At 42.5% G+C, this 25,199-nt stretch overlaps 1 protein-coding gene across 1 annotated transcript in view; it reads right to left on the reverse strand.

Moving 5' to 3' along the window:
* Positions 1–636: 636 nt before the first annotated feature.
* The window catches only part of LOC118528415 (acyl-coenzyme A synthetase ACSM2B, mitochondrial), a 35,843-nt gene continuing 11,280 nt past the window's right edge, over positions 637–25,199 (reverse strand). The window contains exons 5-13 of the mRNA XM_036080826.2: positions 19,406–19,562; positions 17,212–17,291; positions 16,869–16,992; positions 15,611–15,691; positions 6,908–7,009; positions 5,860–5,987; positions 5,639–5,738; positions 4,130–4,249; positions 637–1,157 (exon numbers count right to left, since the gene is read on the reverse strand). Of these exons, the coding sequence (XP_035936719.1) occupies positions 1,053–1,157; positions 4,130–4,249; positions 5,639–5,738; positions 5,860–5,987; positions 6,908–7,009; positions 15,611–15,691; positions 16,869–16,992; positions 17,212–17,291; positions 19,406–19,562 (997 nt within the window). The 3' untranslated portion in view covers positions 637–1,052. The remainder of the gene's footprint in view (positions 1,158–4,129; positions 4,250–5,638; positions 5,739–5,859; positions 5,988–6,907; positions 7,010–15,610; positions 15,692–16,868; positions 16,993–17,211; positions 17,292–19,405; positions 19,563–25,199) is intronic.

A 25,199-nucleotide genomic window follows, 5' to 3' on the forward strand; every position in this document is an offset into this window, starting at 1 on the left:
CCACTGTCTGTTTATCTATCTGTAGAAGTAATCATTAGTTGCTCCCCCTTCTCCTGTTTTCCATCATTTTTCTTTTTCAGTCTCTCTTACTATTTTTATTGAGCTTTTTTTAAAAATTTTTTTATTGTTATGTTAATCACCATACATTACATCATTAGTTTTTGATGTAGTGTTCCATGATTCATTGTTTGTGCATAACACCCAGTGCTCCATGCAGAACGTGCCCTCTTTAATACCCATCACCAGGCTAACCCATCCTCCCACCCCCCTCCCCTCTAGAACCCTCAGTTTGTTTTTCAGAGTCCATCGTCTCTCATGGTTCGTCTCCCCCTCCGATTCCCCCCCTTCATTCTTCCCCTCCTGCTATCTTCTTTTTTTTTTTCTTAACATATATTGCATTATTTGTTTCAGAGGTACAGATCTGAGATTCAACAGTCTTGCACAATTCACAGCGCTTACCAGAGCATATACCCTCCCCAGTGTCTATCACCCAGTCACCCCATCCCTCCCACCCCACCCCCCACTCCAGCAACCCTCAGTTTGTTTCCTGAGATTAAGAATTCCTCATATCAGTGAGGTCATATGATACATGTCTTTCTCTGTTTGACTTATTTCGCTCAGCATAATACCCTCCAGTTCCATCCACGTCGTTGCAAATGGCAAGATCTCATTCCTTTTGATGATTTATTGAGCTTTTTTATTTCCTCCTTCCCTCCCTTCCTTCTTCTCTTTCTCTCCCTTCCTCCAATTTTCTTTCCTCCATCCCGCCTTCCTGCCCTCCCTCCTTTTCGTTCCTAATGGCTTTCTTTTGCTGTTTCATTCTTTCTCTAATTTTTCTTTCTTTTTTTCTCTCTTCCCCTCTCCTTTCCTCTATTCCCTCCCTTTCTTCTTCCAACATCTAATATGGCAAGATTTTGTGCTAATAACCAGGGAAAGACAGAAATCAGTTGTCTTGTCATAAGGAACCTCATATCCCCAAGGGAAGGCAAAAGGCCCAAAGGGAAATGGAAGTAAGTAGAAGTACTGCACCCAAAGGGATGCCCGTGCAGGTGTCACTGGGCCACAGCTTGCCTAGATGTCTTCCACTCCTTGTCTCGAAGCTTCTTCCGCTGGATTTTCCCTGTGACAGTCTTGGGCAGTTCTGAGACAAACTCCACCTGTTGGGAAAAGTTAGTCCAGGGTGGGCCATCTCTAACCTCAGTGGGGTTGGATTTTTCAGAAGAACTGCTATAGGGTGAAAAAAGCTCTTGAGGCAGAGGCTCCAGGTGAGTGAGGACTGAGCCTGGAACACTCCCAGGGCAGCCCCTAGTCAGTAAGAAGCTTTGGAAAGTGCTCTGGGACCAAGGCAAGATGAGAATGGCTGGAATGGGACATAAAGGTCTAATCAATGGTGTTTGACATACCCTAGGACAAGGGAGAAGCAGCACAGTAAACACGACATGACGCAGTCCTCAGACACCTGAGTTTTGACATCAGACTCCCTGGGCTGCAGTCTCTCCTCTACCACCTGCCTGGCTTTGGACAGGTCACTTGGCTTTTCTGAGACAGTTCCCCACTGAGTTAACTGGAGGGCAGCAACAACTTTGTTGGGTTATTTGAGGATAAAAACGAAATTATGCAGGCTAAATTCTTGATGGGTAAACACTCAAAAATATTAGCTGTGGTTATTAACTTGGACTACAGACAGTAAATATTTAAGAGTTAGGAAACCTGACTTTGAATTCCAGCTCAGTCATTTCCTGTTGGCAGAACTATAAAATCTCTCCAATTTCATTTTTCATATCTATGGGGAAAAAATGTTTGACGTCGAGGACCCCTCCATCTCTAATATTCCTGAATCCTAAGATATGGACGATGAAGACAGTTCACTGAGACTTCCTGTTACAAGGCTCGGCTTGCCAGGGCATTGGTCTAGGACTCAGATGGTCATGGGTTTGATAAAAATAATAATAATAGGGATACCAATATAGAAAAAGTTATCTTCTTAAAAGCTGATGTGGGGGTCTTCCACAGGCAAGACTGGACTTTGTTGAGGAACAGGTTTGTTAAAAATCACAGTGGAATGAAGCAGGGATTGGCAAAATCCAGCCCTCCTCCTATGTTTGTAAAGGAAGTTTTATTTCAACACAGCTACACTCATTCATTCCCAATGGTCTCTGGATGCTTCAGCACTACAAGGCCGAACTGAGTAGATGGAGGGTAAAGGGTGTAGATAGAGGGTAAAGAGAAGCCACAGGGGAGATCTAGGAAGTGTTTGATCTCAGGAAGGAGGGAAGAGATAGAAAGAATGCTGCCCAAAGCATTCTAGGGGGGAGACTTTTAAAAAGAGACACATCTATTGAGTAATATAATGTTATATTGTAGATCTCCTGGGTCCTCCAAAATATTCAGTTACACTCGAAATTCATAATACTTTGGGTGATTAGTGTTCTAGTTTCCATTTAAAGTACTTATTAAATGCTTATTATATGCTAGTCTTCTGAGTGCCTTATGTCTTACAAATATTATTAACTCTTCTTAGTAACAACCTGGAAAGGGGTAACACCATTTTCCCTATTCACAGATAAGGAAACTGAGGCACAGAGAGACTGTTAAGTAAGTGATGAGGATGAATTTGGAATGCAACTGTCTAATTCCAGAGACTGTGCTATATTGACTGCCTCACTATGAGTTTGAGGCTGAAAGTCTGTGTGGTGGACTCTCTGATGTGCTGCTCAGAGCTCCCTACAAGAATGATTTAACCCTCCCACCCCCCCCACCCCCCACTGCCAGACTGCTGCAGCCAAGGAGAGCTGCCCTTCCCAGGGCCACATCCCCATCCCAGCACAGGCTGCATCCAAGCCTGATCGACATGGGGCTATAAAGCACCCTCCCAACCTTGCCTGTAGCTCAGGAAACTCTGAAAGGTTGTCCTAGCTGCAGAACTCCCCATGGGGTTGGCTGAAGCCCCCTGGTGAGACTACATCACAGTGCACCTTCACCTTCTGCCCAATCCTGCCCCCTTCTCTTCCCTTCCCTTCTCTTTCTTTCCCCAGTTGTTGATCCCAAAGCACTCCCTAATAAACCTCTTGTATGTTAATCTCCTTCCCAGAGTCTTTTTCTCAGAAAATCCGTCTATGACAATTAGCCTATGCTAACAAAGCATCAGTGAACTTCTGGGTTCTGTACACATCTCAGTAGCTTTAGGCTTAACATAGTTACTCTCATCTCTACCCGAGACTCAGAAATATAGATTTTTTTCCTTTCCCCTGGGGCAAGCTCCTATCTTGTACCCACTTCCAAAAACTGGGTCCCCCTTCAGTGTCAACTTCCATGCCTTAGTTCCCTGCCCCAGAGCGAAAACAGGTAGAGGAGATTCTATGCCTTTTGCCTTTTCCGGTAAGAGCACTTCCATTTTCCTGTGGGAAGCCACCCTTCTCCCCTTCAGTCCATATCATAGGTATAGAGCAGTCTTCTCTCCGTCTTTCCTGCACATGACCCAGAACTGGCCAATCAGAATGTTCCATCACCCTGGTTCTAGGGATTATTTAATGATGGGCCCATGACCTAAACTGGTCCAATGAGAATCAATCTGAAGACTTTTGCTGGTGCCTTTGCGGGGAAAGATGCTCTTTTATTACTGCGATTTACTAAATTGCTAAAAACCTGTGTTTGGAGCTGCTGGTGGCCATTACAAAGGGGGAGCATTTTAAGAAATGAAGACAATACAGAAAGAAGGTCAAGGGGTGAAAGAAGCATCCCTGACTACATCATTTGAATGCCTGATACCAGCCACAACTAAAGCTGCTCCCACCCCTGGACAACTGTGCAAGCAATAAAGTTCGTGTTGGATTTCTGTTGCTGACAACTGAATGAATCCTGAATAAAAATAGTGAGACCCCAATGCAGAGAGTAGGAATTTGGTGAGGTATTGACTAGAACTTATTCCCATGGGAGCACCCAACTTTCAATTCAAAGCAAGCTAAAGGCTGAGGCAAAATTTCAAGCCTCCAGACAGCTCCTGGATGGTGATAATCAGGCAGAACTTCGGAATTATAGGCCTCATCCAGAGCCTGAAGAAGAGAAATACAAGAAGAGAAATAGCTCTCCTTCCTCAAGTTGGGGGAACAAGGGAGCTCAGAGGTCTCACCTTCCTTGGGTACTTGTATGGGGCTGTTACTGACTTCACATGCTGCTGCAGCTCCTTGGTGAGCTGGTCTGGGTCATCGGACAGAAACTGGGGGGCCAGGACCACAAATGCCTTCACCACCTGCAGCAAAGATGAGGGCCAAGACAGAAGGCATCAGTGTGTTGTCATCTCCTGGAATAATGCAGTAGCAGGGTTAAGGCTTCCAACACAGCTACCCCCTTTATATCTCCTCCACTGTGTCTCCAGATACCTAGGTGAGAGAAAGGGAGACAGTAGTGATAACAATGGCTAAGGTCCCAGCTCTCTCTCAAGTGGCTTATTGGATGGGCAGGTAGGACTGTAAATTGAAACCACTCCCACCTCATATCCAGGGATAATAGAGAGTGATAGGGAGAAACTTCTTATAAGAGAAGAGCAAAAAATAAAGACTGGGATCATAAATCTAAATGATTTGTTTAACCAATCCAAACTACAGTTTGTACATCTATAAAAGGGTGATCCAATTGTCATACTTAATTCATGGGAAATAAAATGAAATCATATATAGCAAGCCTTAGCTCAGTGCTTGGCACAGAGGGATTTTCAATAGGGGATCCCTTTGGGCTTCCCTTGCCTAGTGGCTCCTGTGATTTCCATGCTGATATGGCCCATACCTGCCAGAGATAGGATGTTATTCAACTTGTACCCTGTCGAAATGTACTTGGACATTAACTCGCACCTCTGTACCTTACCTTTCTCTACACATATACCAAGTTCTGTTGGACTCCATCTGGGCCTGTTTCTATAACCCTAGAAAGGTCTTTCTTCTTCCTTATATTCTCATTGTAAAGCCCATGGCTCAGGGGCTCTATCTCTTTTTTTTTTTTTTTTTTTTTTTTTTTTAATTTTTTTATTGTTATGTTAATCCCCATACATTACATCATTAGTTTTAGATATAGTGTTCCATGATTCATTGTTTATGCATAACACCCAGTGCTCCATGCAGAACGTGCCCTCCTCAATACCCATCACCAGGCTAACCCATCCTCCCAACCCCCTCCCCTCTAGAACCCTCAGTTTGTTTTTCAGAGTCCATCGTCTCTCATGGTTCTTCTCCCCCTCCGATTTCCCCCCCTTCATTCTTCCCCTTCAGGGGCTCTATCTCTTGCCTCAAATCCCTCCTCTGTTCTGGTCAGGAATCAAATTCTGATTCAAATGCCAACCAGCAGAATGGAAGGAATCCCTGTGGCCTCATAATAATAGACCACATATGGTGCTTGCTATGTGCCAGGCCTTGTTGCAAGCACTTTATGAATATTAACACATTCAATTCTCACAATAACACCTCATCTTACAGATGGGAAACTGATGCTCAAAGAGGCTGAGTAACTTGCCCAAGGTCACACCGCTGGTAAGTGGCAGGGCTTTCCAGCCCCATGATCTTAACCACCATGCAATGTGCCCTTGTCTCCAAAATCTGCACACCCCACCTCCCACCCTTGCACCTCCAGGCTGCTGCTCCCATGTCACCTCTCCTCGGACAGGGTCTGGGCTGCTGATTACAGCTGTCTCAACCACAGCAGGATGCTCCATCAGGGCATTCTCCACCTCTGAAGGCCCAATCCGGTACCTGCAGAAGAGCCTGTCTTTCAGAGAACACTGGACACGCAACCTCTAGGCCAGCCCAAAAGTTCAGAGCCAGCCAGAATAAAGATCCGGGTTACCCTTCCCAGCCCAGAAACCAAGCTCACCCACTGGAGTTAATGATGTCATCTGCCCGCCCTAGGTACTGGAAATAGCCATCTTGATCCTTGATTGCCCGATCTCCAAGGATCCAAAAATCTCCTCGAATGTTGGCTGCTGTCTTCTCAAGATTGTCCTAGTGACCATACCAAGTCATAGTCACTGTAACTGCAAAGCTGAACTCCTCTGCCCCAGGGCTGGCATGAACAGATGTGTAGATTGAACAACTTCACATGATGATCTTGCCCTGGACCTGCCAACCTCAGCCCTCAGATGGACCTGAACTTTCTCCTTTATTTCAATTATTGTACCCAGTGTCTCTCACCTATTCCCCAGGGTCCAGTCTGATGGATAATATTGATGCATTTATTCACCTATGCTCTAGGGCATTACCTTGTAGTAAGCACACAGTAAATGGCAGGGACTATTAGCACTGCATTTATTATTTAAGTGATTATTTCATCATCTTGGTATCAGAAGGTGTGTGTTTGAGGTCTTCCCTGTCCATTTTTTCAATAGTAGCGGTCTTGGCTGACTCTTATAATCTCTGACTTCACCATCCATCCTCACCTGTACAGCAAGGCGGTTGGAAGTAAGGATCATCTATTTCTAACATTCCAAGGTCTGAAGATAGGGATGCTTTCAACTATATGGTAAGTCTCAATGTCATGTCTAACATGGCTCTAAAGGAAATCGATGACATAGAGTAGGGGAGAGATACTTGGAGAGGGGCAGAGTTGCCCTTGGGAGAGTACTGCTGTATGTAGTATGGGGGCAATAAATTTTTTTGGCATGAAACAGTTTTTGGGGGGGTGGAAAAGGGTAATGGGAGAAAGATTAATTCTTCAAAAGGAATCTTAGGGGTAGGTTAAGGATGGCAGGGATGAATACCCAGTTTTTTCTCTCTGCAAAGTGCCCATTCTTGGACACTGAACACCCTTTGTCCCATGTCCTGTCATGGTTTACCTCTTGGGAGGTACATAACTTTGCCCCCCACCAACCCTCTCAGAGTCCACTATCCCCACAGGGAACAGAGGAGAGGAGTGGGTTCCTCACCACATAGCCAGAGAAGATGCCTATAGGCCTGATGGGCTTTACCCGGATGCCCAAGTCTCCCTCCACGCCAGGGGGCAAGACCTTGCCCTTGTCGTCTAAGACCTGAAGGAGGAAGCAGATAGGAAGAAGATTCTGCATAACAGGAGGTGGCTGGAGTGAAGAGCTGAGCTGGTCTGATGGAACACCCTCTTGCTCCAGTGGTGACTGAAAACAAGAACCAGAAACCAAGGAGAGCAAAGAATCTTACACCTCAACTTCTAATCCATCTGCCTGGGATGGATGAGGTAAAGCCCCCTACGGAGACTGGACCAGATGAGCTTGGGAAGAATCTTCTGTCTGTAGGAGCTCAGTAAATGTAATAGCCTCCTGTAATAGCCTCATTATCTTTGAGGGCCATGAACTTGAACATCAGACAGATCAAAACTCAAAGTATGCCCTGCTACCCTACCAGTTGACTTTGAGCTGCCTGAGCTCTATGTTTCAGTGCCTTCATTTGTCTTAACAGGGACGATAACAGCTTATGTCACAGAACTGTATGAGAATGAAGGAAGATATTTTTTAAAAGGTATTTATAGTAGTCAGGGGGAGGGAGAAGCAGGCAATTAGAAATAACACTGAATAGAGTATAAGTTATTATACGTCAGATACATATACCTATGCACATAACCATAGATACAAATTCTATCTCTTGGAATTTAGCCCAACGAAATAATAAGGGAAAAGAGCAAAATTTTAACTAAGACATCTTGCTTGTTGTTTTTACTAGTGAAAATTTTGGAAATCATCCAATGACCAACAAAAGGCATAAAGAGTAGTGGAGCCATACAATCTACTACTATATAGTCATTAAAATTCATGTTGTAGGTAGGTATTATTTGACCTGGAAAGATGGTCATCCAAGATTGTTCAAGATAAAAAAGTTACAAAATGATATGTCAAGATTCACCCTTATTTTTCAAAAATGCATATATTTATAGAAATGGCTAGCTACTTAATTTGCTGGCTATTCAAAGTGGTTTTCTCTGGATAAGAATATGAGTAATTTAGGTTGGAAGCAAAATGGCAGAGGTGTAGGAGATCTGGATTTCGTCTGGTCCCAGGAATTCAGCTGGATAGGGATCAAACCATTCTGAACACCTACAAACTGAACAGAGATCAAAGAAAAGAATAGCAACAACTCCCTGAACAGAAAAGTGACCACTTTCTGGAAGGTAGGACGTGTGGAGAAGTGAATCCGAGGCGATATTCGGGAGGGTAGATGGCGGGGGAGGAGGCCTCCATTGGCCGCTTCTGGCAAGTGATAGAGCAGCGGAGCACAAAATCGGAACTGTTAGAAGTCTGCTCTGCTGAGGAACGTCGCTCCAGTGGCTAAGCAGGGGCTGGAACCCTCGTGGGACAGTGTGGTCTCAAGACCCTCAGGGTAACAGAAAGACCGGGGGTGCCTGAGTGTGGCAGAGCTCCCAGGTATCGGAGCAGGTAAGCCGGCTGCAGAGACGGAGCTGAGGCACGGGCTCTCAGCTCGGGGTTGTCATAAACCGTGATCTGCAGTACAGTCGGGCCACTGCTCCTCCAGCAGGGACCCAACAAGCGGCAGATCCAAGGAGACTCCCCTTCCTCCCCCGGGAGGAGCGGCGCGGGAGCACACTGCAGGGATCTGCTGGGTTTGGAGACTCCACATGGGGTCGTGTGCCAGAGATAGAAACGCGCGGTCACAGGCCGGGTGAGCACGGAGTGCGGCTGGAGGCCAGGGAGACAGGAGTGACTGACTGCTTTTCTCTGGGGGTGCACTGAGGAGTGGGGCCCCGAGTTCTCGGCTCCGCCGGGGCGGAGATTGGGAGGCCGCCATTTTCACTCTCCTCCTCCAAAGCCGTAGGGAAAGTTTTCAGGGAACAAAAGCTCCCCAGAGCAAACCCGAGCAGATTACTTACCCTGGACCCAGCAAGGGCGAGGCAATTCCGCCTCCAGCAAAGACATTTGGGAACCACGGCAACAGGCCCCTCCCCCAGAAGATCAGCGAGAACAGCCAGCCAAGACCAGGTTTACCGATCAGTGAGAATGGCAGAACTCCAGTGCTAGGGGAATACTGCACATAGAATTCATGGCTTTTTTACCATGATTCTTTAGTCTTTCAAAGTTAATTTTTTTTTAACTGTCTTTTTTTTTTTTTGAATTTTTCTTTTTCCCTTTTTCAACCAACATCTTATCAATCCCTTTTTTTAAAAAATATTTTTTATTTCTCATTTTTAGAGTCATATTCTATCCCTTCATAGTAGTTACCCTTATTTTTGGTATATATATAAGTTGTTCTCTCTTTAAAATTTTGAGATACAGTTTCTTGTAACACATCAAAATATACCCTAAATCTCTAGTGTATGGCTTTGTTCTAGTCTCCTGCCTGATCACATTCTCTCCCCCGCTTTTTTTTTAAAATCCTCTTCTTTCTTTTTTCAACCAACTTCTTATCAATTCCTTTTATAAAATCTTTTATAATTTTCATCTTTATAGTCATATTCCATCCCTTCATCGTATTAACCCTTATTTTTGTACATATATAAGTTTTTCTGTCTTTAAAATTTTGGGAGGCACTTTCTTCTAACAGACCAAAATATACACAAAATCTAGTGTGTGGCACTGATCTGTGTACCAGCCTGATCATATTTGATCATATTCTGTTTTTTTTTGTTTTGTTTTAGATGGTTTTTATCTTTTTCTTTTTTCTTTCTTTCCCTTTCTTTTCCCCCGGTTTCAGGTCTTTTCTGATTTGTTTAGTGTATATTTTCTGGGGACGTTGTTACCCTGGTTAGCATTTTGTTCTCTCATTCATCTATTCTCCTCTGGACAAAATGATAAGACGGAAAAAGTCACCTCAACAAAAAGAACAAGAGGCAGTACCGACTGCCAGGGACCTAATCAATACGGACATTAGTACGATGTCGGAACTAGAGCTCAGAATGATTTTAAAGATACTAGCTGGGCTTGAAAAAAGCATGGAAGTTATTAGAGAAATCCTTTCTGGAGAAATAAAAGAACTAAAATCTAACCAAGTTGATGTATGTGGCTTGCTAAGTGACTCTAAATAATTAATTTTTATACCCAAAGGATCCTGAACATATTTAGTCATTCTGTAGTTATTTAAGAATTTAAATAAGAATATTTTAAAGTTTTACATTCTTACAATACATATAATGGCATTAAAAGTTAACAAATTTACATTTTTTTCATTGATATACTTTTAAAAATAACATACAAACTTTTCTATTTCAAGTGATGCTTTGACCTACTTATTTTGTATCCACATTTATAATGTACCCTTTATTGTTTCTAGGCATTGAAAGACTTTAATAAAAATAATACATTTACTATTTAAAAAAATAATAAAAAAAATAAAAAAATAAAAAATAAAATCTAACCAAGTTGAAATCAAAAAGGCTATTAATGAGGTGCAATCAAATATGGGGGAGCTAACTGCTAGGATAAATGAGGCAGAAGACAGAATCAGTGATATAGAAGACCAAATGATGGAAAATAAAGAAGCTGACAAAAAGAGAGATAAACAACTACTGGATCACGAGGGCAGAATTCTAGATATAAGTGATACCATAAGATGAAACAACATTAGAATAATTGGGATCTCAGAAGAAGAAGAAAGAGAGAGAGGAGCAGAAGGTATATTGGAGCAAATTATAGCAGAGACCTTCCCTAATTTGGGGAAGGAAACAGGCATCAAAATCCAGGAGGCACAGAGAACCCCTCTCAAAATCTTTCTTCTAACAGACCAAAATATACACAAAATCTAGGTCTCTACAATACAATAAAAATAGGTCAACACCCTGACATCTAATAGTAAAACTTATGAGTCTCAGAGACAAAGAGAAAATCCTGAAAGCAACTCGGGGGAAGAGATATGTAACCTACAATGGTAGAAACATTAGATTGGCAACAGACCTATCCACAGAGACCTGGCAGGCCAGAAAGGACTGGCATGATATATTCAAAGCACTAAATGAGAAAAATATGCAGCCAAGAATACTATATCCAGCTAGGCTGTCATTGAAAATAGGAGAGATAAAAAGCTTCCAGGACAAACAAAAACTAAAGGAATTTGCAAACACAAAACCAGCCCTACAAGAAATATTGAAAGGGGTTCTCTAAGCAAAGAGAGACCCTAAAAGCAACATAGACCAGAAAGGAACACAGACAATATACAGTAACAGTCACCTTACAGGCAATACAATGGCACTAAATTAGTATCTTTCAATAGTTACCCTGAATGTAAATGGGCTAAATGCCCCAATCAAAAGACACAGGCTATCAGATTGGATAAAAAAACAAGACCCATCGATATGCTGTCTGCAAGAGACTCATTTTAGACCCAAAGACACCCCCAGATTGAAAGTGAAGGGGTGGAAAACCATTTACCATGCTAATGGACACCAAAAAAGAGCTGGGGTGGCAATCCTTATATCAGACAAATTAGATTTTAAACCAAAGACGGTAATAAGAGATGAGGAAGGACACTATATCCTACTTAAAGGGTCTATCCAACAAGAAGATCTAACAATTTAAATATCTATGCCCCTAACATGGGAGCAGCCAATTATATAAGGAACTTAATAACAAAAGCACAGAAACACATCGACAATAATACAATAATAGTGAGGGACTTTAACACCCCCCTCACTGAAATGGACAGATCATCTAAGCAAAAGATCAACAAGGAAATAAAGACTTTAAATGACACACTGGATCAAATGGACTTCACAGATATATTCAGAACATTCCATCCCAAACCAACAGAATACACATTTTTCTCTAGTGTCCATGGAACATTCTGCAGAATAGATCACATCCTAGGTCACAAATCAGGTCTCAACCGGTACCAAAAGATTGGGATCATTCCCTGCATATTTTCAGACCACAATGCTTTGAAACTAGAACTCAATCACAAGAGGAAAGTCAGAAAGAACTCAAGTACATAGAGGCTAAAGAGCATCCTACTATAGAATGAATGGGTCAACCAGGAAATTAAAGAAGAATTAAAAAAATTCATGGAAACCAATGGAAATGAAAACACAACTATTCAAAATCTTTGGGATATAGCAAAGGCAGTCCTAAGAGGAAAGTATATAGCAATACAAGCCTTTCTCAAGAAACAAGAAAGGTCTCAAATACACAACCTAACCCTACATCTAAAGGAACTGAAGAAAGAACAGCAAATAAAGCCTAAACCCAACAGGAGAAGAGAAATAATAGAGATCAGAGCAGAAATCAATGAAATAGAAACCAAAAGAATAGTAAAACAGATCAATGAAACTAGGAGCTGGTTCTTTGAAAGAATTAACAAGATTGATAAACCCCTGGCCAGACTTATCAAAAAGAAAAGAGAAATGACCCAAATCAACAAAATCATGAATGAAAGAGGAGAGATCACAACCAACACCAAAGAAATACAAACAATTATAAGAACATATTATGAGCAACTCTATGCCAGCAAATTAGATAATCTGGAAGAAATGGATGCATTCCTAGAGATGTATCAACTACCAAAACTGAACCAGGAAGAAATAGAAAACCTGAACAGACCTATAACCACTAAGGAAATTGAAGCAGTCATCAAAAATCTCCCAACAAACAAAAGGCCAGGGCCAGATGGCTTCCCAGGGGAATTCTACCAAACATTTAAAGAAGAATTAATATGTATTCTTCTGAAACTGTTCCAAAAAATAGAAATGGAAGGAAAACTTCCAAACTCGTTTTATGAGGCCATCATTACCTTGATCCCCAAACCAGACAAAGACCCCATTAAAAAGGAGAATTACAGACCAATATCCTTGATGAACATGGATGCAAAAATTCGCACCAAAATACTAGCCAATAGGATCCAACAGTGCATTAAATGGATTATTCACCACGACCAAGTGGGATTTATCCCTGGGCTGCAAGATTGGTTCAACATCTGCAAATCAATCAATGGAATACAATACATTAATAAAAGAAAGAACAAGAATCATATGATCCTCTCAATAGATGCAGAAAAACCATTTGACAAAGTACAGCATCCTTTCTTGATCAAAACTCTTCAGAATATAGGGATAGAGGGTACATACCTCAATATCATAAAAGCCATCTATGAAAAACCCACAGCGAATATCATTCTCAATGGGGAAAAACTGAGAGCTTTCCCCCTAAGGTCAGGAACGCGGCAGGGATGTCCACTATCACCACTGCTATTCAACATAGTATTAGAAGTCCTAGCCACAGAAATCAGACAACAAAAGAAAATAAAAGGCATCCAAATCGGCAAAGAAGAAGTCAAACTCTCACTCTTTGCAGATGATATGATACTTTATGTGGAAAACCCAAAAGACTCCACCCCAAAACTGCTAGAACTCATACAGGAATTCAGTCAAGTGGCAGGATATAAAATCAATGCACAGAAATCAGTGGCATTCCTATACACCAACAACAAGACAGAAGAAAGAGAAATTAAGGAGTCGATCCCATTTACAATTGCACCCAAAACCATAAGATACCTAGGAATAAATCTAACCAAAGAGGCAAAGGATCTGTACTCAGAAAACTATAAAATACTCATGAAAGAAATTGAAGACACAAAGAAATGGAAGACACAAAGAAATGGAAAAATGTTCCATGCTCATGGATTGGAAGAACAAATATTGTGAAGATGTCAATGCTACCTAGAGCAATCTACACATTCAATGCAATCCCCATCAAAATACCATCCACTTTTTTCGAAGAAATGGAACAAATAATCCTAAAATTTGTATGGAACCAGAAGAGACCCCGCATAGCCAGAGGAATGTTGAAAAAGAAAAGAAAAGCTGGCGGCATCACAATTCCAGACTTCAAGCTCTATTACAAAGCTGTCATCCTCAAGACAGTATGGTACCAGCACAAAAACAGACACACAGATCAATGGAACAGAATAGAGAGCCCAGAAATGGACCCTCAACTCTATGGTCAACTTATCTTCGACAAAGCAGGAAAGAATGTCCAATGGAAAAAAGTCTCTTCAACAAATGGTGTTGGGAAAATTGGACAGCCACATGGAGAAGAATGAAACTGGACCATTTCCTTACACCACACACAAAAAGAGACTCAAAATGGTTGAAAGACCTCAATGTGAGACAGGAGTCCATCAAAATCCTAAAGGAGAACACAGGCAGCAACCTCTTCGACCTCAGCCGCAGCAACTTCTTCCTAGAAACATCGCCAAAGGCAAGGGAAGCAAGGGCAAAAATGAACATTGGGACTTCATCAAGATAAAAAGCTTTTGCAAAGCAAAGGAAACAGTCAACAAAACCAAAAGACAACCGACAGAATGGGAGAAGATATTTGCAAATGACATATCAGATAAAGGGCTAGTATCCAAAATCTATAAAGAACTTCTGAAACTCAACACCCAAAGAACAAATGATCCAATCAAGAAATGGGCAGAAGACATGAACAGACATTTTTCCAAAGAAGACATCCAAATGGCCAACAGACACACGAAATAGTGCTCAACATTGCTTGGCATCAGGGAAATCCAAATCAAAACCTCAACGAGATACCACCTCACACCAGTCAGAATGGCTGAAATTAACAAGTCAGGAAATGACAGATGTTGGCGGGAATGCGGGGAAAGGGGAACCCTCCTACACTGTTGGTGGGAATGCAAGCTGGTGCAGCCACTCTGGAAAACAGTATGGAGGTTCTTCAAAAAGTTGGAAATAGAGCTACCATACGATCCAGCAATTGCACTACTGGGTATTTACCCCAAAGATACAAATGTAGGGATCCGAAGGGGTATGTGCACCCCAATGTTTATAGCAGCAATGTCCACAATAGCCAAACTGTGGAAAGAGCCAAGATGTCCATCGACAGATGAACGGATAAAGAAGATGTGGTATATATATACAATGGAATATTATGCAGCCATCAAAAGGAATGAAATCTTGCCATTTGCAATGACATGGATGGAACTGGAGGGTGTTATGCTGAGCGAAATAAGTCAATCAGAGAAATACATGTATAATATGACCTCACTGATATGAGGAATTCTTAATCTCAGGAAACAAACTGAGGGTTGCTGGAGTGGTGGGGGCTGGGAGGGATGGGGCGGCTGGGTGATAGACATTGGGGAGGGTATGTGCTATGGTGAGCGCTGTTAATTGTGCAAGACTGTTGAATCAGATCTGTACCTCAGAAACAAATAATACATTAAATGTTAAAAAAAAAAAGAAGAAGAAGAAGAAGATAGCAGGAGGGGAAGAATGAAGGGGGGGAATCAGAGGGGGAGATGAACCATGAGAGACGATGGACTCTGAAAAACAAACTGAGGGTTCTAGAGGGAAGGGGGGTGGGAGGATGGGTTAGCCTGGTGATGGATATTAAAGAGGGCACGTTCTGCACGGAGCACTGGGTGTTATACGCAAATAATGAATCATGGAACACTACATCAAAAACTAATGATGTATGGTGATTAACATAACATAATTAAAAAAAAGGATATGATTAATTTTCTTTCGTCTTTCCTCCCTCCCTCCCTTCCTTCTTTTCATCATTACCCTTCCTTTTTAAATATTATTTAAATATCTTTAATTTCCATGATTTTTCCTCAGTGAACAGTGTAATAAATAAATTCCTGAAAAATTAGTGCATTCCCTATTTTTCCCTCCCTCCTTAGAGCCCCTAACAAACCTGCACATCATAATGGGGAATAGCAGTTCCCAGGTAACCAGGTTTGATTTTCATGGTCTTGGAAACTCTGCAAGTGAGTCCCTGCAAAAGATTGGTAGACAGATTGGCAAACCTCAGGAGCAGTCACAGAAAAAAACAAAAAAAGATTTAGCAGAGCAGAGCAGATCTTAACATAGTCCTGTTCCTGGCTTCCTCCACTTTACTGGAACCCTCACCCTGGGGGTTGCACTACATTGTTTAGAAAGCATTCCAACTGACCCCTACCCAGGGAAAAGGAACTGACAGCCACATTTTAATCTATTTTGAGGGAGCTATACTTTAATAAGGGTCCATAGACCACAAAAGTCCTTTAAAACTGTATGGGATTAAATTACTTCCCATAAGAGAGCTAGTTCTGCTTGAATCCTAAAATGAATCCTACAGAGATGCTGGTGTTTAAAGGAACATTCCCTAAACATGGCTTTTTCTGAAAGGCTAGAAGCCCTTGCCACACATCCACTGTCCTCACCCACATTTGCAAAGTTCTTCCCCATCACAGTGCTCTCATCCATAAGCCCTCTCAGGAATCCTGCCAGAGGGACCCATTAGCGGTAGAGGGGTGTAGGATAAAAGAGTGGAGAGGAGGCCAGAGGTACTGAGAGTCACAGGTAAGAGGCAAGGTTGCTGGGGAAAATTTGCTGGGGAAACTATTCCTCAGGTTGTTTTGATAAAGCAGCAGAGTTTAGAGCAGTACAAAGTAAATTTTGGGGGGCCCCAAGAGGGGGCCCCAAGAGTTCCAAGAAGACATCTCAGCAGGTAAGGTGGGGGGCTTAGTGCGTTCTTCTTCCCATTCCTCACTTTAGTCTGAGCAGCTTAGGACAGAGTCTGACATTCTTGATAAATTTGGGTCTCTGCTAAAATGTTACCCCATTACAGAGGACTTTCCTGACAACCATATCGGAAATACCAGTCCCTCATCCCACGTCACCTCATGTCACCTGCTTTACTTTCCTCCATAGAACATCTCACTGTCTGCCATGTCATGTATCTATTAGTTTACGTCTCAGCCCCCCAATACCACTAGAATGTAATGTCCAGGAGAGGAGGAGCTCTGGCTACTTCGTTTCTATTCAATTGTCAATACCTATTCCACAGCAGGTGCTCAATAAATATTTATTGAATAAGTGCATGAATAAGTGGTGGCTCATATTTTTATTATCAGAGAGCCTTTTGAAGCCCACCGGGTGCACCAGCCCATGGTTGCCCTAGGAGCAGGTACCGTTTCTGTCTGGCCATAGAGTTCTCGGATGTCCAGTCCTGTCTGGGCCCTCCAGTTCTCCAAAGTGTCTGAAAGGAGGGTCTCTCCTCCACTGAAGCAGTTCTGGAGATGCGGGAACTTGTAACTGAAGGAGAGAAAGGAGGTAAATGTTCCCCCTGAGCCTCCCTGGAACCAAACTCTGTCCAGGCCTAAAGAGGATTCCAGGTACTTTAATGATGAGGTAGGCTTCATGGGGCAACCCATGCTTAACAGGTCAGAGAGATGAGCATATGTGTATGTGGTGGAGGCAGGAGGATGGACCAATAAACCCGGAGGCTCAAACCAACCCCCAAAGCCCCATCACCTAGAAAGATCCTGTTGTACCAACATCCGGTAAACGATGGGTGCTCCTACCATGTTGTTGATTGGGTAGCTGGACAGCACCTAGAGGGAGAGAGCTGGCTGACACTAACTACCAGATTAGGTGCTGAACTTATCAGCATACACAGTGGTTGCAAGCATGGGCCCTGGAGTTGGTCTCTGGATTTAAATCTTACCTTTTTTATTCTGTCTATTTCAGGCCAAATCCTCAAGCCAAAAATAACAAAGAAATAACCACCTATCATTACAGAGAAGGGTCCAGGACTCATTTGGAACATTTTTGTCAAATCCTGGCTTACTGTTCCTGCCACTTTAAAGACTCGCCCCCATTAACACACCTCTAGAATTATGTAAACCTCTAGTCACCAAGGGAAGGAGCTCAGTCAGTGTTGCAAATTGGACGTATGGTCTTGGTTAAGTCACTTAACCTTCCAGGACTAGCTTTGTTAACAGATTAATTCCGACATAATTCAGGTATAAACGTGCTTTGAAAAGTTAAAAGCACCAGGGCATCTGGGTAGCTCAGTCAGTTAAGCAGCCGACTCTTGGTCTTGGCTTGGGTCATGATCTCAGGGTCCTCAGATCCAGCCCCTCGTTGGGCTCCATACTCAGCAGGGAGTCTGCTTGAGGATTCTTTCTCTCCCTCTCCCTTTGCCCCTCCCCCTGGCCACACACACACGCTCTCTCTCTCTCAAATAAATAAATTTTAAAGAAAAAAGTCAGAAGTGCCTATAAACAATTCAGTAAAAGTGTTATTAAAAATAGGTAGTACTGAATACTTGTCAGCCCTGTGCTATCTCATTGAATTCTCACGATAACCTCATGGAGTGTATATTAACACCCACATTTTAAGAAGGGAAAACTGTGAGTCAGAGGGTTAAATAATTTGCCCAAGGTCATACAACCAGCAGGGAGTGGAATCAGCATTTCTGGCCCATACTTTTAACTGTGATGCAACACCACCTCTATCCCATGTTTTGCTTTGTGCATAATTTATTACAAAGAGTGATTCAGGCAAAAATGTCTAGAAAAAAAGGATTAACATTAGCACATCACACAATTATTTCCTCTGAGTGTCCTTTTAAAAAAAACGATTTTATTTATTTGTCAGAGAGAGAGAGAGCGCAAGCATGAGGACAAGCAGTGGGAGGGGCAGAGGGAGAAGCAGGCTCCCCGCTGAGCAAGGAGCCCAGTGCGGGACTCTATTCCAGGACCCTGGGGATCATGACCTGAGCCGAACGCAGACGCTTAACCATCTGAGCCACCCAGGTGTCCCTCCTCTGAGTGTTCATGATGAACTGGTATAAGTGATGAAAATTTTCTCATTTCCCTTATTGCTTTGCCTTACAGGAAGCCCAACAAACAATCGGCTACTTATTTGCTATACTTCTCCTTACTCCCAACCCACTGACATCTCCACCCTATATTTTCCTAATATGCTTTACAATTTTACATCTGTTTTCATGTTGCTGTTTTCCACTTGTGTCATTTAATAAAAGCCACTTCAAATCCTTTTCAGAAGAAGGCACTTGCTCTGTTTAAATTTGTTTAAAACAGAGAATGATGGAACCATCTGAAGAGAATCTCTTGAGAGGATCCAGACCATGCCTGACCTTTTGACCTTTAAGTATGCCAACCATGCCTCAGTTTGCTCCCAGGGTCTCTGTTGCCAGCCAAACAGAAGTCTGAGTGGACCATCAACTGCTTCAGAGACCTGGAGGCCCCAGGACATCAATGGCCCAACTCCCCATCTATGTTGTAGAATCCAACACAGGGTGTGCATTTTCAAGCAAAATAAACCCATTTCCATTGCTTTGTTCCTCCAGGGTCATGTAACATGTAGATTTTATTTAATGGCTGTCCCATTAAGTTCCACAGGAAAAAATCTGATACTCAACACCAAAGCAAGAGCCCATTAAATGTTTTGAGTGAACGAATGGCCAATGATAACTGCCTCCTAAATATATTCCTTTTATCTGTATATGGGTCTCTCTCCTTTCCTGGACCAGGAGCTCAAGGAGGGCAGGGACTATTTCCATCTTACTTACCAAATACTGTCCATCCATGTGGCAAGAGTTAGTAAATATTTGCTGAATTGAAAAGAAACTGAAATAAACTGGAGTGTGCAAACCTTGGGCTACCTCTGACCTTCTGGTGCAAACTGGATCCTGTCTTACCTTTAGAATGACTACTGGGTCAAACTTTGGCAAGAGATGGATAAATGTGCATGCTCCTGCTGTCCAAGGTTCCAGAAATGAACTCAAGATGTTCAGTATCCAAGCTGTGTCTGATATGGTCCACATTATGTCAGAGGTTTGCAGGTCTGTCCATATGCTGAGAATATAGAAGAAATACATGTACATACAAATACATGAGTGCATGATGGGGTGGGCGGAGCACGAGTATGTATTGGGGGGTGGGGTGAGTGTGTGCAAGTGTGTGTGTGTGTTTGTAGCACTTATACATAAGTATAAGCAGGCGGAGGTAAGGAGAGTTGTTCTAGCCACATGTCCTATTTCAAGAAGGAGCGAGTATTCAGAAGGTGTGACCTCAGTTGACATGACCTAACAGATAATTGGGTCTCATTCTCATTTTATCCCCAGAACTTAATAAAGTTTTTGGCATGAGGTAACCACCCAGAAAATGTTTACCAACAAAAGACATCTAAGTGAATATTCTAAAAAGTGGCCTTGCGACACCTTGGAGAAGAAAAGATGGCGGAGGAGTAGGGGACCCTATTTCAACTGGTCCCCGGAATTGAGCTGGATATCTACCAGACCATTCTGAGCACCCACGAAACCAGCCTGAGATGTAAGAAGATCTGGATCTTTACAAACAGAATATCGCAGGCGGTTGGTTTCGAGGTATGAAGCGGGGAGCCATGATTCTGCGGGCAGATATCGGAGGATAAACGGCAGCGGGAGGGAGCCTGTCCATGGGGACCCTACACTGCCGGTGAGCGACAGCCTCACGTGCTGGGGACGGGGCACAGACTCACAGACCAGCAGCGGGGGGGGGGGGGGGGGGGGAAGGACTTTAGGGCAGCCCCCGGGGGCAGAAACCCACAGCAGCGGGGTCGCGCGTGCGGACTGGGAGCGGCTGGTGGTTTTAGAAGCACAAAGGGCAGAGACGTGCCCCGACCTGGAGGCAGGACTGGGGGCGCTGTGGAGGGGCGCACAACCCAGGCCGCTGCAGTTTATAGCAGCAGGGACAGAAATGGAGACAGTGTGGCCTGGAGAGCTCATTGAAGAACAGACTGCGGTCTCTCTGCTCTGAGGCAGAGGGTTGGAAACGGTCTCTTCTGCTCTGACTCGCAGAAGAGACGCGGAAGAGACGCGGAAAGCTGCCAGGGAAAGGCGCCAGAGAACAAAAGCCCCAAAGACTGATTCCTGCTGAGCCCATCCCCCGCCACAGGGGTCATGGCAACTCCACCCAAACAGGGTTGCCTGAGTAACAGCGCAGCAGGCCCCTCCCCCAGAAGACAGGCTGGGAAAACAAGAGGCCAGCAACCCTAAGGTCCCAAGAAAACAGGCGCATCTTGCTTGGGTTCTGGTCAATAATTTGGACTCTATACATTCCTTCAAACATCCATCAACAGAATGACTAGGAGGAGGAACCCCCAAAATAGAAAAGACTCAGAGATTATGACTTATGCTGCAGATTTACAAATGAATGCAGATATAACCAAGATGTGGGAGATGGAATTCAGGCTAGCAATTGTGAAGACAATGGCTAGAATGGAGAAATCAATTAATGGCAACATAGAGTCTCTAAGGGCAGAAATGAAAGCTGAATTGGCAGAACTTAAAAATGCTATCAATGAGATCCAATCCAATCTAGATAATCGAAGAGCTAGGGTAAGTGAGGCAGAAGAATGAATAAGCGACCTGGAAGACAATATAATAGATAAAAAGGGAAAAGAGGAGGCCAGGGAAAAACAACTCAGAATCCATGAAAATAGAATCAGAGAAATAAGTGACACCATGAAGCGTTCCAATGTCAGAATAATTGGAATCCTGGAGGGAGTGGAGAGAGAGAGAGGACTAGAAGATGTATTTGAGCAAATCGTAGCTGAGAACTTCCCTAATCTGGGGAATGAAACAAATATTCGTGTCCTAGAGGCAGAGAGGACCCCTCCCAAGATCAACGAAAAGAGGCCAACACCCCGGCATGTAATAGTAAAACTTGCAAATCTTAGAACCAAGGAAACCATCTTAAGGGCAGTTAGGGGGAAGAGATTCCTTACGTACAGAGGGAGGAATATCAGAATAACGTCAGACCTATCCACAGAGACCTGGCAAGCCAGAAAGGCCTGGCAAGACATATTCAGGGTACTAAATGAGAAGAACATGCAGCCAAGAATACTTTATCCAGCAAGGCTGTCATTTAGAATGGATGGAGAGATGCAGAGCTTCCACGACCGGCAGAAACTGAAAGAATACGTGACCACTAAGCCGGCCCTGCAAAAAATATTAAGGGGGGGTTCTATAAAAGGAGAAAGACCCTAAGAGTCATATACAACAGAAATTTACAGGGTCAATCTATAAAAACAACGTCTTCACAGGCAACATGATGACAATTAATTCATATCTTTCAATAATCACTCTCAACGTGAATGGCCTAAACGCTCCCATAAAACGGCACAGGGTTGCAGATTGGATAAAAAGACAGGACTCTTCCATATGCTGCCTACAAGAGACTCATTTTGAACCTAAAGATACATCCAGACTGAAAGTGAAGGGATGGAGATCCACCTTCCATGCCAGCGGACCTCAAAAGAAAGCTAGGGTATCAGTTCTTATATCAGACAAATTAGATTTTAAACTAAAGTCTGTAATTAGAGACACAGAAGGACACTATATCATTCTTAAAGGGTCTATCCAACAAGAAGATCTAACAATTGTAAATATCTATGCCCCCAAAATAGGAGCAGCCATCTACATAAGCCAACTGTTAACCAAAATAAAGAGTCCTATTGATAACAATATGTTAATTGTAGGAGACCTCAATACTCCACTCTCAGCAACGGACAGATCATCTAAGCAGAAAATCAACAAGGAAACAAGAGCTTTGAATGATACATTGGACAAGATGGACCTCATAGATATTTACAGAACATTCCACCCTAAAACAACAGAATACTCATTCTTCTCGAGCACACATGAAGCTTTCTCCAGAATAGACCACATACTGGGTCACAAATAGGTCTCAACCGATACCAAAAGACTGAGATTATTCCCTGCAAATTCTCAGACGGTAATGCTTTAAAACTGGAACTCAATCACAAGAAAAAATTTGGAAGAAATTCAAACACTTGGAAGCTAAAGACCACTCTGCTCAAGAATGTTTGGGTCAACCAGGAAATCAAAGAAGAACTTAAACAATTCATGGAAATCAATGAGAACGAAAACACATCGGTCCAAAACCTATGGGATACTGCAAAGGCGGTCCTAAGGGGGAAATTCATACCCATCCAAGCCTCACTCAAAAAAATAGAAAAATTCTGAATTCACCAACTAACTCTACACCTTAAAGAACTAGAGAAAAAGCAACAAACGATGCCTGAGCCACGCATTAGAAGAGAAATAATTAAAATTAGAGCAGAGATCAATGAATTAGAAACCAAAAACACAGTAGATCAGATCAACGAAACTAGAAGCTGGTTCTTTGAAAGAATTAATAAGATCGATAAACCACTGGCCAGACTTATGCAAAAGAAAAGAGAAAGCACCCAAATTAATAAAATTATGAATGAAAGGGGAGAGATCACGACTAACACCAAGGAAATAGAAACAATTATTAGAAATTATTATCAACAACTATATGCCAATAAACTGAGCAATCTGGATGAAATGGAGGCCTTCCTGGAAACCTATAAGCTGCCAAGACTGAAACAGGAAGAAATTGACAACCTGAATAGGCCAATAACCAGTAACAAGATTGAAGCAGTGATCAAAAACCTCCCAAAAAACAAGAGTCCAGGGCCTGATGGATTCCCTGGAGAATTCTACCAAACATTCAAAGAAGAAATAATACCTATTCTACTGAAGCTGTTTCAACAAATAGAAACAGAAGGAAAACTTCCAAACTCATTCTATGAGGCCAGCATTACCTTAATCCCCAAACAAAGCAAAGACCCCATCAAAAAGGAGAATTTCAGACCAATATCCCTGATGAATATGGATTCCAAAATCCTCAACAAAATCCTAGCTAATAGGATCCAACAATACATTAAAAGGATCATCCACCACGACCAAGTGGGATTTATCCCCGGGATGCAAGGGTGGTTCAACATTCGGAAATCATTCAGTGTGATAGAACACATTAATCAGAGGAGGGAGAAGAACCATATGGTCCTCTCAATTGATGCAGAAAAAGCATTTGACAAAATACAACATCCTTTCCTGATTAAAACTCTTCAGAGTAGAGGGATAGAGGGAACATTCCTCAAGTTCATAAAATCCATCTATGAAAAACCCACAGTGAATATCATCCTCAATGGGGAAAGCTGAGAGCCTTTCCCTTAAGATCAGGAACACGTCAAGGATGCCCACTCTCGCCACTATTGTTCAACATAGTACTAGAAGTCCTAGCAACCGCAATCAGACAACAAAAAGAAATAAAAGGTATTCAAATTGGCAATGAAGAAGTCAAACTCTCTCTTTTCGCAGACAACATGATACTTTATGTGGAAAATCCAAAAGACTCCACCCCCAAATTACTAGAACTCATCCAGCAATTCAGTAATGTGGCAGGATACAAAATAAATGCACAGAAATCAGTTGCTTTCTTATACACTAACAACGCAACTGTAGAAAGAGAAATTAGAGAAACGATTCCCTTTACAATAGCACCAAAAACCATAGATACCTCGGAATAAACCTAACCAAAGAGGTAAAGGATCTATACTCTAGGAACTACAGAACACGCATGAAAGAAATTGAAGAAGACACAAAAAGATGGAAAAATATTCCATGCTCATGGATCGGAAGAATAAACATTGTTAAAATGTCTATGCTACCCAGAGCAATCTATACCGTCAATGCCATCCCGATCAAAATTCCAATGACATTTTTCAAAGTGCTGGAACAAACAATCCTAAAATTTGTATGGAATCAGAAAAGACCCTGAATCACCAAGGAAATGTTGAAAAAGAAAAACAAAGCTGGGGGCATCACGTTGCCCGATTTCAAGCTATATTACAAAGCTGTGATCACCAAGACAGCATGGTACTGGCACAAAAACAGACATATAGACCAATGGAATGGAATAGAGAACCCAGATATGGACCCTCAACTCTATGGTCAAATAATCTTCGACAAAGCAGGAAAAAACATGCAATGGAAAAAAGACAGTCTCTTCAATAAATGGTGCTGGGAAAATTGGACAGCCACATGCAGAAGAATGAAACTCGACCATTCTCTAACACCATTCACAAAGATAAACTCAAAATGGATGAAAGACCTCAATGTGAGATAGGAATCCATCAAAATCCTAGAGGAGAACACAGGCAGTAACCTCTTTGACATCGGCCACAGCAACTTCTTTCAAGATACATCTCCAAAGGCTAGTGAAACAAAAGCAAAAATGAACTTTTGGGACTTCATCAAGATAAAAAGCTTCTGCACAGCAAAGGAAACAGTCAACAAAACAAAGAGGCAACCCACGGAATGGGAGAAGATATTTGCAAGCGACACTACAGATAAAGGGCTGGTATCCAAGATCTATAAAGAACTTCTCAAACTCAACACCCAAAAAACAAATAATCAAGTCAAAAACCGACACTTCTCCAAAGAAGACATACAAATGGCTAACAGACACATGAAAAAATGTTCATCATTATTAGCCATCAGGGAAATTCAAATCAAAACCACATTGAGATACCACCTTACACCAGTTAGAATGGCAAAAATGGACAGGGAGAGAAACAACAAATGTTGGAGAGGTTGTGGAGAAAGGGGAACCCTCTTA

The sequence above is a fragment of the Halichoerus grypus genome, chromosome 6 (genome assembly GCF_964656455.1).
Source record: "Halichoerus grypus chromosome 6, mHalGry1.hap1.1, whole genome shotgun sequence".
In the NCBI taxonomy this organism is placed as follows: Eukaryota; Metazoa; Chordata; class Mammalia; order Carnivora; family Phocidae; genus Halichoerus; species Halichoerus grypus.